Consider the following 18,595-nt stretch of genomic DNA (forward strand, 5'->3'; position numbering starts at 1 on the left):
CTTGGATTTCTATTCTAATATATTGAATTAATCGACTCTACATTATTGTGCCTATCTATAAATTTCTTAACTGAATGAATGTACACAAAAAACTGCACTAGCTTTTGGGCAAGAAGTCACCTACATGTATAGACACTAGATAATTGTCATAAGTCAAGGCATATTGAAGCTCTTAACTAATTATTTTCATTCTTTAATTAATTAAAATAAAGAAAGAAGAGACTTGTGAGCAAGAACATGACATTATATATTTAATAAGTGAAAGCAATGCCTACACATGTGAAGTGGAGTGAACATATCAATCATCCAAGTTCAAAAGCCAGTACTCTAATATTTTAGATGTATATAAAGCTTTTGAGGATAAGGAGTGGATGAGAAGTAGTAGTATATAATATATGAGTACATAATATAATATATGATTGGGGTGTGCTATTCACATATTTTTTTTTTACTTCTTACATATCTTTCTTAATTTTCGGTCGTTGGATCGAATGAATTGAAGAAGATTAAAAGACAGAATTAATAAGGGATGTGATTATATATGATCAATATGTTAAATTATCAGAGAGAAGAGCCAAATGTCTACTTTCAACAACACTGGTATTGTCTCTAACTTGTTAATTACCACCTGCGCAATTCGTAAGATGTGGAGTTTTTTCACAAAAGGTTTTGGTATTAGTTAAACTTGGATTAGGGTATTTAAATTTTCTCAGAGATACGATCGATGTGGGATACTTTCAACACAATATTCATACTAAGAAAGAGTAGGGCAAAAGAGAATTAATGAAGCAAACCCCATGTTATGTCACCAACCAAAATCCCTAAAATATAATAAAAAAGAAATGAATTTGATGCTTTACTTTGTGTCACTAACTACAGCTGATGCTGGCTTTGCCATTTACGTGCCCCTCACAACCCCTCTTCCCCCTACAATTCCTTACGCCAAGAATCTCTCCCTGTAATCCCATTCCTCCCTCTGCCCTCTGCTCCACACTACTCTACCTCTATTTTTGGTCTCTTTAATTTATTTTTGCATATATCTTTGCTTAATCAAGTAACAAAGTGGCACGTAATCGCCCATATGATGACACAAAATATGTACTCTTTCTTTTCAAAGTATATATATTATAATGTACTGTATGATTTCACTATTAATTAGTTGTTATATATAATCGGCGTATAGGAAAGTTCTTAATAAGTACCGTATAAAAAAATTAAGACGAGATTATGATGTTTACTAACTTGATAGAGGTGTTATAGTTTGTCAAAAAAAGGAACGGATAAGTGTTAATTGTTAATTAATAGATATAATCGGAACTTAAAACTTTTCTTGCCCCCATTCCGTTTTCCAGAATATAATTAATTTCAGTATTCTCTCTAATATTTGGCTTTGGTTGTAATTGTATCTTGCTGTTATTGTCATGAAGCAATCATTGGACATAGAATATGCATGCATCACGTTGTTTTTGGAAGTCGTATTAATCCATAGTATACAAGTCATCGATAATTAGCACCTCATCTTATAAGATAATTATCTAATTAGACAATGAACCAGATTAAGCTGATAGCTATAACTTTAACATTTTTCTCCCAAATCTTAAAAATAAGTAATTTGCAGCATTAGTTAGTTGGATGTTTCTAATTGTTTTTAGCTGCTTTGTAATACAATGTATATATATAGCATCTGAGATATGTCCGGTACAAGAAGGTGAGAACATGGGTGGACGGTGGTAGTAACTCTAACTGTCCTAAGGGATTGAAACTTGGGTGTAATTTATGTGATTCTGGAGCTATTTAGTTCTACTAAGAAAGTGTTAATTATTTTTTACCCTAATTATTTTTGGTGAAGCTGCCCAAATGATTGGTGGCCAGCATGAAATGTCAATTGAATAAGTGGGATCATAGCATAGGGACGGCGTGATTTTTGGGCTATTGTCCATCCAAAAGTGAGATTATTGTATAATATGATCAAGTGGGTGGGTCAACTGCATCATGAACTGCTTAAGCTAGTTTGATTAATTAAGTCAGTAATGAATTTCCAATCTATTAATAGTTAAAAATTAAGAAAATCCCATCCTCACAAGTCACAAAGATTTCCAACCAACAAATTAATTTCAAACATTTGGGCGATAACATATTAAATTAGTTAATTAGTTATGAGTAAGTAATGAGGCATTGTTGATGGTTATGTCTCTCTCACCTCTAATACCGTCAACAATGTAATCGATAAATATGGTACAGAGAATCAGTGTTGTCGAATTAGTTAAACTACACTGTAAAAACCCAAAAATAGTTCAAACAGGTGATAAATTAACAGACACACACAAGCAAGGAAAGCAACAAAAAGGACTGAAAAAGGGGTGGGAGGAGAAGCACAAATTCTGTGGCAGTCACAGGCTTGCATACCAATTTTCTTCCTCTCCAGAAAGGAATCGTTGCAAAAAAGTAATGGGTTTGCTTCAAAGCTAACCGAATCTCACTCGTTGCCTCGCTTCCTCGCACTTACATTGCATCTAGCTAATCTCTCACCCTCAATTCACACCTGTACTGTTTTTGTATAAATGCTTCAAAGATAGATATATTCAGTCGCGCACACACACATATATATTTATATATTTGCCTTCCTTCTTTTATATATTTCTATATATAACTTCCAAGGTTGGGAATTAAAAACGCCAAGCTTGGCACAAAAACTCACGGTTACTATACAATTCATCACCTGGGCGGCTTTTTTTTAGACTCCTCTACTACTTAAAACTCGCTCTATCTCACCACTATAATTGCACCCTCCCCACTTTCTTAAAGTTGCTTCTTCATTTCCATCCATCTCTCTCTCTCTTCTCTCTCCGGTTTCGAATTTCGAAACGTTTTTATTGGTAGGGTTGCTGGTGTTGTGCTGCTACGGATCGAGATGATGATGATGGAAGCTGCAGATCATCAAGATCAGGAGGAAGCTGTTTTGGGTTATAAGGATCAGGCTCAGATGATGATCATCAAGGGAAAACGCACAAAAAGGCAACGTTTGACTTCCCCACTTTCTGCCATAGCCACGACAGCTTCAAGCTCATCAAGTGCAGGCCATGATCATGATCATCTTCAAGACCAAGGCCTTGTGGGTCCCAGACAAAGGATTGGTACTGATGTTGGTCCCACAGCCTCACCAGCCACCTCATCTGATCAATTCACAGAGATCAGTACGGAGGAAGAGGAGGACATGGCAAACTGTTTGATTCTTCTGGCGCAAGGCAATTCTACCCCAAAACCCCAAAACCCTAATTCGGTTAACAACAATAAGGCGGCTTCAGCAGCAGCTTCGGCCGGGTTATATTTGTATCAGTGCAAGACGTGTGACCGGTGCTTCCCGTCGTTTCAAGCGCTTGGTGGACATAGAGCCAGTCACAAGAAACCCGGTAAGCAGGCTAACATTCACAGCACAATTCAAGACAATAAGAAAGCGTTGTCATTCGTGGAAGAAGTGGAGGAATTTGATCGGTTTAACAACACCAGCACCACGTTGTCATTACAAATTTCGAATAGGGCTTTCAGGGCATTGAACAGTGATACTACTAGTCCTTGTTATAACAAAAACAAAGCCAATAAGGTTCATGAGTGTTCGGTGTGTGGCGCGGAGTTCGCATCTGGTCAAGCTCTAGGGGGTCATATGAGAAGGCATAGAACATTAATCAGCACAGCAGCAACAACAGCAGCAGCGGAAGCCATGAGTAGTCATCCTCAGTCCCAATCGGAATCAAAGAGACCACGAAATGTTTTGCAGTTGGATCTTAATCTTCCTGCGCCGGAAGAAGAGCACCTGCAGGAAACCAATAAGTTTCCCTTTGGAGCCAAGAAGGAACAAGTCATCGTCTTCTCTGCCTCTCCTTTGGTGGGTTGCCAATACTAAAACACAGCTAGCTAGCTAGAAACCCACAATATCAATGCTACCCAATTAATTGTTAACATTATTTGTTACTCATTCAATATTCATTGTTGATTCTTTTATACAAGTCTAAATTTAATCATTTAGTTGAAATTGATCAATTCTTTAAGGGAATTAACTGTCTTGTGTATTAATTTTTGGTGACATTGTTCTTTTTTCTTGTGTGTGCCATGTGAGGGGATTTTGTAGTGTGTGTGTGTATATATATATATACTCCGGCGTATTCCTACATTCCAAAGAACCATAGAATTTTCGTTATATGAGAGTGAGGGAAAGTTAAGGAGAGCATAGGGCATGGCAATTGGAATGATTTTGACACCACCAAAACCTCAACCGAAAGTATTAGGTTCGCTTGTTTGGTTTGCAAGAAAGCTAAAAGCATTTGTCTGTCTGTCTGTTTCACATAACTGACAAAAAGCATAAAAGTTTAAACGGATGTGTCAAGCAAAGCCAGTAGCTCTAAGCTAACTGCCCTTCTTTTATGGATCGATCCACCTTTGCATTTATATAAGAAAGTACCACACGCCCTTTTATTCCCTTTGTTACTTTATATCGAATTAAAATTACTATCTAGCATGATGGAAGTATAATTATTCCTAAACAGCATCACTCAAACGCTAACTAGTTGGTAAGCGTCAACGGTTACCACGGTTGAAAAACATTAATTGTACTTTCGAATCATAATGATAAAGGTATTTGTACATGGGTATTTCATTAAATTAACGCTAATATTTTTTGCGTAGGGGAGTGAGATAAGCCTCACAATGAACTAGTAATAATGTGGTTTAAATTCGCCTTTGGCGAGAATCAATCCTAAGATCTCTCACTTACAAATGAAAGAATATCACTAAACCATAATACTAAGTGGCATAAACATTAATATCTAACTGCTACAAAAAAAAAAGATATATCATAAAACTGAAATTTGTTTGATAACTACTTTCAGTTTTCAATTTAAAAAAAAATATATATTAAAACTGTAAATTGAATGTCAAATTTTGAAAACTCAAGAAAGTAGTTTTCGATTTTTAATTTTATTTTAAATTAAACTAAAAAAAAAAAAAAAGAAGTTACCAAATAAGATTTCCGTTTAAAAAAAAATGAAAACAAAAACTCTCAAAACGGCCTGGGGAGCCAACATATATTTCATTTACCACTGGTACATCTCATACTAGGTAATTAGGCATAACTTGTTGGGTTGTGGGCATACTCCAACATAACCAGTGGTAATGTGGCATGCAAAATGCATTACTTGTTTGTGGACTTGAATTGGATACAAAGTACTCTAGAAGTTCAAAAGATTTCAATTAACTTGATGTACACGTTTGTAACTTCACGAGATGTGTTTTCATGTTAATTTAATAGTGTTTTGACTCACGTTTTGAGGCCTTTGCTTGTGACGAAGATCAGTTCACGCTTGACATGGACAAAAGAGTTCACACCTAGGCTGTCTCATCCTTCTTTTGACTTTGTTGTCAATATACAGAGTCATCACATTCTGAAACCTTGGTTGAAAGATAGATGCTTGGAAGTCACAAGGTTTTTCTAGCTATTTTTTCTTCGGATTTTTGCTCACCGCCCTTAATAGGTTGTGATTGTTGTGAATAGTATCTTATAATTAGCGTGATTATATAAATTTAGTAGTAATCCCCATGAAATTTGGAGATCAATTCCTCATAGACTTTGTATTACTTGTAAGAACAAGAAAACACATCATGATTAGTATAAATTGGCCTATTTGCACGCGCTTATGTGCTCACGAGAGACTTTTTATTTTTAGTTTTTTAATTTTTATAATTACTCACGTTACTTGTAACCTTAATTTTTTTAAAACACCAATACATAGCATCTGTGGCTTTATTCATGTAAACAATTCTCAATAATGGTACACATGGTGATTTTTACAATGAGAAAAACGTACATATAAAGTTTTTCCAACTACTATTATATAGTAAGTTAATCTTATACTACGGTTCTTTGCTGTATTGGGAGTCCTCCAATTAAGCAAAGCTCCCTTGGCACCATATAAAAACTTGGTGATTCATATGGAAAATACAGAATTTAAGTCTGCCGTTCTCTTGCCCTCTCTCTCCCTCTGTCTCCCTCTTTCTCCTACGGCACCATGTACAAAATATAAATGGAAGCAAAGTAACTTTTACGACCCGAAATAGCAATTACAAATAAATCATAAAAGGGTTTATACAATAATGCAGTGATAAGCCAAAAAATAAAGGGAAATCAAGTACCCCCAGTTCTAAGCCAAAAAGCAGAAAAATAGTGTGTGGATATAATTAATTAATTTGTAAGTCTAAATCTTGTTTGAAATTGTTTGTGAAACCACGAGCCGGAAGCCCTACGAGCCGTGATTTTCCTGGTGTCCAACCAAAGAGAACGACGTAGTACGCTGTGGTTGTGACAAGATGACATGTTATTTGCGACATGTTATCTCCTTCCTCGAGCCCAGACGCCACCGCCGGTTGCATCTCGTCTGAAGCCGAGCTGGACTGGTACTACAGCCCTCCAAACGATTGTGGTCGTCATCCTGGAAATGGTGGCAATCCTCCGATAACCTAGAACCGAGAGAATAACTAAGAATCTTGTTGGAATTTCTTGGGCTTTTGTCAGATTTGAGTAGCTGCCGTCCATCTCGATGGGGCCGACCTCTAGCATGATCTTTATGCCAGCCATGTGAGCCACCAAGACCTCGAATTCCAATGTCGAGCATCGTCTCTATTATCGAAACCCTAGATCTCATTGGCCCCTACTCATTTCACCAACGTGGAGCTTACTCCGCTGTGGGACCATGATTTTCCAAGGCCAGAGTAATACATGTCAGAATACGAATACCTTAGGAGTTTGGTTATGGACTCAACAGCTTCTCAACATAGCTGAATAAACAGAGCAACGATGCCACCATCATTCAGTTCCAAAGCAATGGGCGAAGTTATCAGACTTCACTGAGATTAACCATGTTTATTATGCAAGATACAGAAACCTAATCCAGCGCAATGAATCACCAGGTATCCTATAATCTTGAAGTCCTTATAATCTAAAGATTGGTGTGCGCTACAAGATTCTTCTAGGATTCTCTGGTTTAATAAAGATTCCTTATCCTAAAAGATCGTTACCTTGACTGGTAAAAATACACATTTTTTAAAGTTCATCTTTGGAAACACAATTACCGCACACTTATTCTCTTGCCTAATACTTGAGTCTTGTAATAATGGGCCTGATTCTTGCACGCAGCTAGCTTAAAAGGGCTGAGGAAAACCAGACGCCATACGACATCGTTCCATGCTGTAGCCCGAGCAACAGCTTGGCTTGGCGCAGCTCAGAGACGGCGCGACTCAACGCTTGGGTTTGGCTGCAGACCAACCAACGCAGCGGTGCGACTTGGCTCAGCGGCGACTACTTCAGGTCGCGGCTCTGGCCAAGGTTTCCTCGTTTTTTTTTTCTTTTTTTTTTTTCGATTTTCGGGTTTTCAGAACCCTAATTCATGCTTTTATTTGCTTTGGGTTTCTGTTTGGGCCCAAAATAATATTGTTGGGCCAAGCAGCAGGTTGTGCTCGGCCCAAGGCCGTGTCAAATGCTATGGGCCGAGTGATAAATCCCGGGCCAGTTGGCAGGGTCGGTCGAGTCCTATCCTAAGAAGTAGTCCAGATAAACAGAAAGGGTCGAGGAAGTCCTGGTGCGACTAGGATTCCCGGCCGGCAAAGAATAAAGCCTCGGAAGAGGGGAAAGTTCAAAGTCCTAGTGGGAGTAGGTTTGTTCGAAGTAAAGTTGGAACGAGACAAGGACTCCTAATCCAGATAAGGATGCAATTCGGTCTCAAGGAACAGGGTGCTATAAATACAAGAAATCATGCAACAAAAAATGACCTTCAATTTAGCATACAATTGCCCTGCGCAAAACCTCTCAAACACCTTGAGATTTTTTCCTTTTCTTTTTCTGTCTACACACCTTCAGTTTGGATAAACAGCACTGTGGAGGCACCCGACGAACACCTTCAGTTTGGATAAACAGCACTGTTGCCGCAGAATCAGCCGACCGAGAAGCACCTTCAGTTTGGATAAACAGCACTGCGTCGAGGCCGACCGGTTACCTATCTAAGTCTCGGCCGAGAAGGGTTTTCGAACCCTTGTTGGTAGAGGTCACCTTGCTAGCCCTCTCAGCGTAGTCAGGTGTTACGAATTGCGTTATTCGGCGTACTGGACGCCGAGTGATTTTATGATTGGATACTCACAAGTGAGTTTCAGAGTTCGGCATTCCGACGGTCGAACTACATTCACCATCAAGACATACATCACATTTGAGTACGTGTGTCCATATAGTTTGGTCTCGATTCGACGTGCTTATACTCTTACAAATATAATCACAGTGACCGAATCGGGTTCCGACGATTTGTGAATTTCGCAGAATTAGTAGCCTTGTCTTCAGGCTCTAGAACCCAGAGACCGAGAGTGTTCCTTCCTCGGTCGCAGTCGCAAGATAAAGAAGTCAACAACGCGCTCAACGCGACATCAACGAATTTTACTCCTCGACCGAGCTCGGCCGACGAGCATTCAACCAAAGGACGTAGTTAGCTTATTAGTTACTCGGCCTGCGCACCACGTAGGTTTTGTAATTTTTCGAGTCAACAGTTTCTTTTATCACAAAATTCTACATAGCAATTTCATCAAGATATATAAATATCAATTGCGTATGCATGTACATCCTTTATATATATATATATATATATATATATATGCAAATACAATATATAGTCATAAAATTATGAATAATAGATTGAGAGTTCGTGCATCATAGGAATGTTTTTACGCAAACGGAGCTAATAAAATATTAAGTTTGTGTTTTAGAAGAATTTAATTGGCAGAAAACGAAAATTGAGCCTTTGAATTTATTGAAAAACCTCCTCCACGAACCTTTAGTTCCTTAGCATTAGCAAGATTGTGCTGAAAATGTGTGGTTGGTATATCTAGCTGAAGAATTATAGAGTGTAAGAGAGAGAGGTGTACCGAGGGTGTAAAGAGAGAGATTTGGTGAATTTTGAAGTGTGTTATCTCAGCGCACTGTGTTTTTATTTATAGTACTAGGAAAGTAAATTTCTTACCGTTTAGATATTACAATTGAAACGAACACCATATGAAGAATACTAAAATCTTAATAAGATTTATATAATCACATTTCTAACCGACCGCAACAAAATAGAATTTTTGTATTTTTTAGTATACAATTTCAATTTTGCAAGAGGCTGGTTACCAAATGCCCAAAACTGTAATTTTAACAAAGGACGTATGGATGGCGCAGCTGCACCCCCTCTAAACCCTTAAAATTCGAACACTCTCTGGAGACGCAGCGAAACAAAAACCCCCAAAACTTCACAAGACAATGGCGGTTCCAGGGCGGAGGAATGGTCTGATGGAGGAGGAGGACAACGAGGACGAAAACGCTCTGTTCGAGGAAGAGGGTTTGGAGGAGCTTGACGCTCACGCGCCTCCCCACCTTCGCGCCATCGCAGACGCCTCTCAGCAGGGCGACCTCGACGCCCTTCGCCTCGCTCTTGGTATAGCCACTTCTCTTTTCCAGCTGATTTGAACTTGATTTCTTAATTGGTTGATTATGATTTGATTTAGTTATTTTGCGTAATTTTGCTATACTTATCGACCCCAATTAACTTAAACAACTTAATTTCCCGAGTATTTTCAGTGCAGTTTGGTTGTACAAGCTTAATTTAGTTTGTGTTTGACTGATTAGAGTACCTAGAAGCTTTGGTTTCGTTTGATAACTACTTCGTTATTAGCTTTTAGGTTTTAGTTTTTGTATTTGGATTGAGGGAAGTATATGGGCGAAGAAAAAAAAGAAGGAATGAACACAAATTCTTGAAAGAGGGAACAACGGGTCTGTTTGATAAGGACTTCGTTCTTAGTTCTTGGTTTGTAGCCAGTAGCAGAGCTACACTAGGGGCACTGTATGCTCACGACCCCAATAACCCAGTGCTCCTTCTTGTATTTTGTTGTCTTGACCTCATAATTAGTTCAAAGAAGACCAAATTTGATGGTGTAGTTGGAGCGGTGCTAGGTATTTTGCATACCATCCAATTGGAATTTGGCTTCATCAATGGGACTGGAGATACAAATTTTACTTCCTAATTCATCTTTCGCTTGCCAATTAGAACATTACAGAATTCATTTAATTACATCTCACATTAATTGTTTCAGCAACTAACTTCTTATTAAGTCTTGAATTTGATCACAATTTACATTATCATACCTACTATCAATGATGGAGTTTTAGTTTTCTTTTCAATGAATTGAATTGATCTAATAATTGAGCATTTGTAAGACTCATGGCAACTGATCACATATATTTGGTAACTTTTTTAATACAACGATATATTTATATTGAAGGGTGGGGGAATGAATTGGTTGTGAACTCATCATTCACGAGACTCGAACCTAAGAACTCTCACTTACAAGTGAAGAGTAATAGCATTAGATAGTAGTATTAAGTGAGACATGTATTTATACTTATAAATAGGTTAATTCATTAAGTTTTTTTTAGCTTGTGAAAAGCTTATTTCTCATGACCCCATTTTTACAAAATTCTGGCTCCGCCACTGTTTGTAGCTTTAACTTTTTGTGTTTGGATATGAGGAAAGTATGCGGGGAGAGGAATGAATGAAAACAAATTCTTGAAAGAGGGAACAACGGGTCCTTTTTATAAGGACTTCATTAATAGTTCTTAGTTTGTAGCTTTAACTTTTTGTGTTTGGATACGAGGAAAGTATGCAGGGAGAGGAATGAATGAAAACAAAACTTGAAAGTGATAATTAATGAGCATGGTTTTTGATTTTTAATTTTAGTTTTGTGTACGTTTTATTATACATTTCTTCTACATCATTCCAACCATCATTCTTCTACGCATCTATGTACTTCCCCTCTATCTTTAACATAAAGATAGAAACCAAAAACTAAAAGCAAAATGATTATCACAAGGGCCGTTTGATTTTATGTGTTTTAATACCTGCCCGCTTTAGTTATTTCGTTGGACCAATATGCACGATTCATTAAATTTGTTTTCTTGGGGTATTTAATTTCTCAATTTTGATTTCTGGGTATTATTTAATTTATACCGATGCTTTCCCGATTCCCCTTCTTTCTGATTTGTGTACAGATAACTTAGTAGGCAGCATTGATGATGCAGTGGAAGATGGAGACACAGCTCTCCATCTGGCCTGTCTCTATGGTAATCTTTCTTGTGTCCAGGTCAGTAGTCTGCTCAATTTGTAGTTCTATTTTTATTTCGTTGGAAGTGGTACTTTGAGCTGAAAATAATTGTGTCGATATAGTTACTTTTGGAGAGAGGTGCAAATTTGGAGGCTAAGGATGAAGACGGAGCAATTCCTTTGCATGATGCTTGTGCTGGGGGTAGGGCTATAAGAACATTATAACTATTAAGATGTATAAATTATCTTTCTATTCGATTTTTTTTATTTTTCCTCAAATGACTGATGCAGGATACACCGAAGTAGTTCAACTTTTAATTAACAGTGGTAACGATGCTGAGCGTGTAAAGAGAATGCTAGAAACAGTTGATGCCGAAGGTGACACTGTGAGTATATCTCAAATCACATCCTTGTAGTGTTTGACATGGGAATTCAAATAGTGGATAATGTTTTGTGCATATTCCAGAAGAAACTAGTATTGGCACTTCAAAAATCTAATTGTGCACTCTTCATAAGCGTCTTTCTAAATATAAAAACTTTGGAGTGTACAATTAGAATTTTGGAGTAGCGATAACAATTCCCTTTCTAAATGGGGACTCTATTAAAAGTTGCACTATGGACTTATTTTCGTATATGTTCATGTTCTTCTGCAGCCTCTCCATCACGCAGCAAGAGGTGAGCATGCTGATATCATAAGATTGTTGCTGGCTTCTGGGGCTTCACCTACCAAGGCAAACCTATACGGGAAGGTTTGTGTTTGAAATTCTATACTTATTAATCGTTTCTGCGATAGTCTGTTGTGGCGTCTCACTGAAAATTCTGGCAGATCCCAAGTGACTTACCCGAAGCCGACACAGAAGCTAGGAGAATTTTGGAGGCTGCTTCTGCTGCTACGACGTGCCAGTAGGCTTTACTATCAGATTTTTTTTTTATTTTTAAAGGATCTCGATGTGCTCTGCTTTTGTTGATGATCAGTCAGCAACACCAAAATGTTGAGGATTTTCACCTCTTTGTTTATTATTACAGTTTCAGATTTCAGAATATCGAGTGCAGAAAAATAGCTCGGTTTCTCTGACTCCATATGTGCATTTTTTTTTGTTTTCTCCGCCTTTTCAACGTTTTCGTGGGTTCTTTACGCTTATCGTTAGTCACTGCTCAAATGCACTTGAGTGAGACTCATCAGAAGACAATTTCTCAATATTGTAGTTCACTAAAGGCTTCGTGCAGGTTTATGCTCGAAGTCTGTTCTTGACAGTAATAGTGTAAAGCCCGTGTTTCGGGAGTGCTGATTAAAGTCGACCTCAGGTGCAATAATAAATGCTCTTAAAACCAAAAAATAAAAGAAGATTCCTGACGGAGATCTGGTGTTTGCTTTTTTCTACTAGTATATGTAATATACAATTCTACGAGCTTTTCGTCGTCAACTAATTGATACGTTGCGATAGATATTGCCTATCCAAAATGACTTACATGAAACAAGATATTACTTCTCTCATGACAATACATTATTGGATTAGAATGTCACATCGGAGATGAATTGATTTCACGTAATGTTCTCTCACTGTGAAGATACCAGACAATGAGAGATTTTTTCATGCATTCATTTTTTCCTGTACCGAATACAAGTCGATACACTACATGTCATAATGTAAGCAAAGAGATATTTTTCAATTTATTTTTATTTGTATTACGAAACACGATATACTGACTTATGTTCCGGTTATACTGAAAATCTAGCACAACGTGATAACGTTGAAAAAAAACAAACATGACAAATAACATCATCTCACAATCTCCCGCCATATGTGAAGGGAACCCTGCCAATGAATATACCTGTCAACCTAAGCCTGCAAACACCACCTCCCACACCGAAACAGCTCCAAATCCAAAACCCAAAACCAGAAGACTGGAACTTGATCATAAAGCACCACGCCAGGCTAAAAAATGACAGTGCAATCCTCTCAACATATACCCAGATGGAATCTCTTGGAGTGGCACCGGATAGCGCCTCTCTGCCTCTGGTTCTCAAGGCATGTGCGAGGCTGGGCGCCGTTGAGAGAGGCAAGGGAATACATTCGAGCATTCGGAACACGGGTCTGATGAAAGATGTTAGAATTGGGACTGCCCTTGTCGATTTTTACTTCAAAGGCGGGTTTGTTGATGATGCAGTTGACGTGTTTGATGAAATGAAGGAGAGAGATTTGGTTTTGTGGAATGCTTTGATACATGGGTATGTGGGGTGTTGTTGTTACCGGGAGGCTGTGTTGTTGTTTTTGCAGATGCAGAATGAGGGATTGAGACCGAATTCACGTAGTGTGGTTGCATTGCTTTTGGCATGCAGGGAGGTTTCGGAGTTGAGATCAGGAAAGGAGATACATGGGTTTGGTTTGAGGAATGGACTCCTTGATCTGGATGCTCATGTGGGCACTGCATTGATTGGGTTTTATCTGAGATTCGACATCAAAATGTCGCGCCTAACTTTTGATTCGATGGTTGTGAGGAACATTGTTAGTTGGAATGCAATAATTACCGGTTATGTTAATGTTGGGGAGCACCTGATGGCCTTGAAGCTTTTTTTGCAGATGCTTGCGGATGGTGTTAAGTTCGACTCTACTACACTGCTGGTTGTTATTCAAGCCTGTGCAGGAATTGGATCTATTGCACTGGGCAGACAAATTCATCAAATGGCTATCAAGAATAGTTACAGTGGTGATCTGTTCACAGTAAATGCATTGCTCAATATGTATACTGAGTGTGGATGTTTTGAGTTGTCGCGTGAATTGTTTGAAGCTATCCCCAACCGCGATGTTGCTTTGTGGAACTCCATGATATCTGCATATGTTGAATATGGCTTTTATGAGGAAGCTTTGAGCTTGTTTTCTAGAATGCGAATAGAAGGAATCAAGGAAGACGAAAGAACTATTGTTGTAATGTTGTCGGTGTGTGAAAATTTAGTTGATGGCTTGAGGAAGGGTAAAAGTTTGCATGCTCTAGCAAGGAAGAGTGGGATGAAAATGGATGTTTCCCTGGGGAATAGATTGTTGAATATGTATGCTGAGCTGAACTGCGTTGAATTTGTTCAGAAGGTTTTCGCTGAGATGAAAGATTCAGACGTTATCTCATGGAATACTCTCATCCGGGCATTGGCCTGCAACGGATTACAAGACGAAGCATGGAAAATGTTTGCGGTGATGCGAGATTCTGAAACTAAGCCTAACTCGCACACAATAATCTCTATCCTTGCTATTTGTGAAGATGGAACTTGTGTAAATACAGTGCGAGCAATTCACGGTTTTGTGATAAAACATGGGATTGAAGTTGACCTCCCTTTAAACACTGCACTAACAGATATGTATATGAATTGCGGTGAAGAAGCAACAGCTAGAACTTTATTTGAGGGATGTTCCAGCAGAGACGTGATTGCATGGAATTCTTTGATTGCCAGTTACATCAGGAACAATGAAATTGACAAAGCTCAGTTACTCTTTAGCCGTATGGTTGTAGAAGTGAAACCCAACTCGGTGACGATCATAAATATTCTATCATCATGCACCCAACTTGCCTCTCTGCCTCTAGGTCAATGCTTGCATGCTTATGCAACTAGAAGGCAACTCTCTTTTGGTTTTGATTTACCTCTTGCAAATGCTTTTACATCAATGTATGCAAGAAGCGGGAGTATGCAAAATGCTGAAAATATCTTTAGAATTTTACCGACGAGGGATATTATTTCATGGAATGCCTTGATTACTGGGTACAGCATGCACGGTCAAGGATATGATGCTATTCGTGCGTTCTCACGAGTGATACAAGATGGTTTCCGTCCAAATGGGGCAACTTTTGTAGCTGTTCTATCTGCTTGCAGGCATTCTGGTTTGATAGAGATAGGATTGCAGCTTTTTCACACTATGGTACATGATTTTAAGATATCACCTGAGCTTGTTCACTATGGTTGTGTTGTTGACCTTCTTGGTCGCGCAGGCCGATTAAATGAAGCTAAAGAGTTCATCGAATCAATGCCTATTGAACCGGATGCATCAGTGTGGAGAGCCTTGCTCAATGCTTGTCGGATTCATTCTGCCACTGAATTAGTTGGAACTGTCTTTGAAAAACTTGTCGAATTAGAACCCATGAATGCAGGGAATTATGTTTTGGTATCTAATATATACGCTGCAGCAGGGCTGTGGTTAGAGGTCAGGCAGACAAGAACAATGCTCAGGGAAAACGGTTTAAAACAGCCTCCGGGAATAAGTTGGATTGTTGTAAAATGTCAGGTTCACTGTTTTGTTGCCTCAGACACATCACACCTTCAATCCGACGAAATTTATTTCATCTTAAACTCACTTTCAGTCCTAATCAAAGAAAGTGGATATATTCCTGATCTTCAATGGGTTTTCCGAGATGAAGAGGGTTAGGTAGAAAGAGGGGTAATAATCTTGTTGTTCCGCATATTGCTGAGGATTGCAAGGGAAGAACATGAAGAACTTCGTCTTCACTGGATTCTTACTTAGCCTTCAAGAACGATTATTGAGATGCCGTGACATGAAAGAAATCTTCCAGGAATATGAGTTTCTCAAAAGCATGGAAGAGCCACTGAGCAATAGCAGCAATTACAAACATGGAAGAGCTCTCAATTTTAACAGGTTTGGTTATTTAGTTTCCGACCAAACTGTTTATAGTTAACAAAGGCAGAAAACACACTTTCCTGCACCTGTTGCACGAAACGGGTGTCTCACATTTGCTATATCATTTGAGAGGCACACGACACAACCATAAATGTGAAACACTCGTTTCATGTGACGGGTGCAATAAAGTTTTCTTCTAGCAATGATCTTGCAGAACTTAACATGTGGGGATGTACAGAAAGCTTATGGGCATTGTCCTATCATGTCAGGAAGTGGGGTTTTGCAAGTCGCTATTGCTACAATTTTAGACATCCCAACATGTCCATGTATATATGTATTCAATGTCGTAACATTAAACGTTTCTAGTTTTATATAACATAGTCCATGTACATGTATTAAATGTTGCTCATGAAAACGTTTCTTTTTCCATAACATGGCCGAAAACAAGGAGATTACATTTACACAAGCTAATAAGTATGTTATATGTGTGCGAATTTGTGCATTATATGATTGAAACAAACATTTATGCAGTAAGACGAAAACAAATCAAAATTACATACACATTATCTCTTCATGATGGGAGTCAAGCTTCATATGATGTGCGCATGACGCCAATTTACGAGCAACAACTACCGCTAGGTGGTGCTTGATTTTCCCGTTTCTGCTTCAAAATATTTCTCTTTGCCACTGTTGAACCTTCTTCCAAGAGACTAGGAACCTCCATTATCTGTTGCACAATCCCAATTGATTAGAATTAGGAACAGAAAAAATGTACCGTATGTCCATAACATCGCACGAAAACTGCTTTGAGCTATTAAGTAATTAGCATTTAGCAATATGATTAGAAAGTTATACTGCTAAAATTGTATTAACAAGTTTTTAGGGACAACTTTCTCAGAAGTACCTTCAATGCTAGCTCTTCGAAGCAGTGCTCCACATTTTCTCGAGTTTTAGCGCTACATTCAAGAAACAAACATCCAAGATCTTTTGCAAGTGAGATCCCCTCTTCCCTACTTACAGCCCTTTCCGATTCCTGAAATCGCAAAGAATTGATTTCGTAACTTGTTCAAGAAACTGAGATAACAAGAAAGGTTTCACCAGAGACCGGACAGCTAAAAACATGGAGTTTCTCAAAGATGGTCACGGAGAACACGAAACTTACTCTATCAACTTTATTCCCAACAAGCATCTTGACACAGTCCTGGTTAGTCGAATACAGTTCCACTTCTTTTGCCCAGACATCCGATAAGTTCGTAAAGGTGTCTCTCCGGATCACATCATACACTAAAACAAAGCAGATGATTCTACGATAAGGAAACAGATGCTACCAAGAGAAGCGGGAGAAGTACATTCGTGTTTACTAGGTGAAACCAATACCACATTTTCGTTACAGAAAACACAGAGATTTCGAGACCAAAATGGCGAAAGTTTTGATAATGTACCGAGGATGATTCCTTGGGTAGTTCTGTAGTAAGAGCTCGTTAGCGTTCTGAACCTCTCCTGTCCAGCTACAATATTACACAATGTGATTTGGTATCTTATGAGACAATTTCCCAATTTCATCAAATATAATGATGTGAAAACTTGGTGTAAAGCTCTACCTGTGTCCCAAATTGTCATCTTGATTTTCTTCCCAGCTACAGTGAGAAGCTTGATTTTAAAATCTACACCTACAAACAATGCAACAAAATTCATCAAATGTACCGCAATGGTTGTCCCAATCAGTTCAAATTGACTACACCCCCTAACCTTTTCGAGCCTGTTCCTCGATATTCCCAAAAAAAATTATTTCTCTTTTATTGACGGTACACTATTCTAACTACCTAAATCTACAAGAAGATGGATTCGAATTTAACTGCAACAGTGTAGGTGCACTACCTAATTGACCTAACCCGCGTCCGCAATATTCTCTTCTTAATCATAAGGATATTACTTAGTGGCTAATCGACTTTCAAAAATCCAAACATAGATCCAACAGTAATATACTATTTGGTTGCTTAGTTATCTACATTTCATCTCATTAGACCACTAACACAAGAATTAGCAAAATGACATTTTTATCACCTCCCAAATGAAGGGTTCAAAAGTTGATAATACCAATGGTGGGGGCAAGATCGTCAACAGAGTTGGAGATGAAGCTAACAAGCAGACTACTTTTGCCGACGGCGGAGTCTCCGATCAGCAAGATCTTGAACGACAGATCGCAGTTGCTGCTGCTCTGCCCTGAAGAACCCATTTCAAACCACTCTCTCTCTCTCTCTCTCTGCGGTGATGATGGCTGTTTTTTCTCTCTGAACTGTCAATCTCTTTCTCTCTCTAAAAAGTAGAGAGAAGAAACGTACGTAAGGGTGGAGGAGGAGAGACAGCGAAGGAGAGAATGAGGAAAGGTGGTAATGGCAATGGAGAGAATCAATGCAGCTATATCTCCTTTTTTGGAGTGGAAAGAGAAGGAAGGAAAGAGGTTTAGAAACAGAGAAGAAAAAGCTAAAGAAAAAACGGCTATTATACATGAACTGCATCACCTTCCCTTTTTTGCTTTCTCGTTTTTAAGATAAACGGAATTGTTATTAGCACTAAAAAAAAATCATTATACGCTTCAAACTTTCTATATTAGGAAAGAAGAATACACTTATGAGAAGTATAAGATGAGATTTTTGGAGTGCCAATAACAGTTCCCAAGATAAATTACATTGTATCACCTTAACTTTGAGTCATATAATAAAGTCATACTTTTTTTTTAAATAAAAAGGGCAAATTATATTTTATCACTTCCACTTAAGTCACATAACAAACTCAAACTTCATCTTTCGA

The 18,595-nt window shown here is 38.3% G+C and overlaps 4 protein-coding genes across 4 annotated transcripts; 3 read left to right on the forward strand and 1 right to left on the reverse strand.

The window, feature by feature from the left end:
* The first annotated feature begins 2,379 nt into the window (after positions 1-2,379).
* On the forward strand, positions 2,380-4,071 carry LOC148692343 (zinc finger protein ZAT5-like). The gene has a single exon (XM_088681042.1). It carries the CDS (start codon positions 2,912-2,914, stop codon positions 3,899-3,901), a length of 990 nt encoding a protein of 329 aa, XP_088537168.1. The 5' UTR covers positions 2,380-2,911; the 3' UTR covers positions 3,902-4,071.
* Positions 4,072-9,229: 5,158 nt separating this feature from the next.
* On the forward strand, positions 9,230-12,237 carry LOC137745403 (uncharacterized). The gene is made up of 6 exons (XM_068485355.2): positions 9,230-9,500; positions 11,111-11,202; positions 11,286-11,364; positions 11,454-11,548; positions 11,816-11,911; positions 11,989-12,237. Exons 1-6 carry the CDS (start codon positions 9,326-9,328, stop codon positions 12,067-12,069), a joined length of 618 nt encoding a protein of 205 aa, XP_068341456.2. The 5' UTR covers positions 9,230-9,325; the 3' UTR covers positions 12,070-12,237.
* Positions 12,238-12,683: 446 nt separating this feature from the next.
* LOC137745441 (pentatricopeptide repeat-containing protein At2g33680) lies at positions 12,684-16,216 on the forward strand. Its single transcript, XM_068485405.2, has one exon. The coding sequence runs from the start codon at positions 12,986-12,988 to the stop codon at positions 15,572-15,574; it is 2,589 nt and encodes an 862-aa protein (XP_068341506.2). The 5' UTR covers positions 12,684-12,985; the 3' UTR covers positions 15,575-16,216.
* Positions 16,185-18,176, reverse strand: LOC137745442 (ras-related protein RABC2a). The gene is made up of 6 exons (XM_068485406.2): positions 17,882-18,176; positions 17,386-17,454; positions 17,227-17,292; positions 16,947-17,068; positions 16,689-16,817; positions 16,185-16,511 (listed from the first exon to the last, which is right to left on the reverse strand). The coding sequence occupies exons 1-6, from the start codon at positions 18,018-18,020 to the stop codon at positions 16,401-16,403; spliced, it is 636 nt and encodes a 211-aa protein (XP_068341507.2). The 5' UTR covers positions 18,021-18,176; the 3' UTR covers positions 16,185-16,400.
* Between the last annotated feature and the right edge of the window lie 419 nt (positions 18,177-18,595).

The sequence above is a fragment of the Pyrus communis genome, chromosome 12, assembly GCF_041283825.1.
Source record: "Pyrus communis isolate YQ-2024b chromosome 12, ASM4128382v1, whole genome shotgun sequence".
Classification (NCBI taxonomy): Eukaryota; Viridiplantae; Streptophyta; class Magnoliopsida; order Rosales; family Rosaceae; genus Pyrus; species Pyrus communis.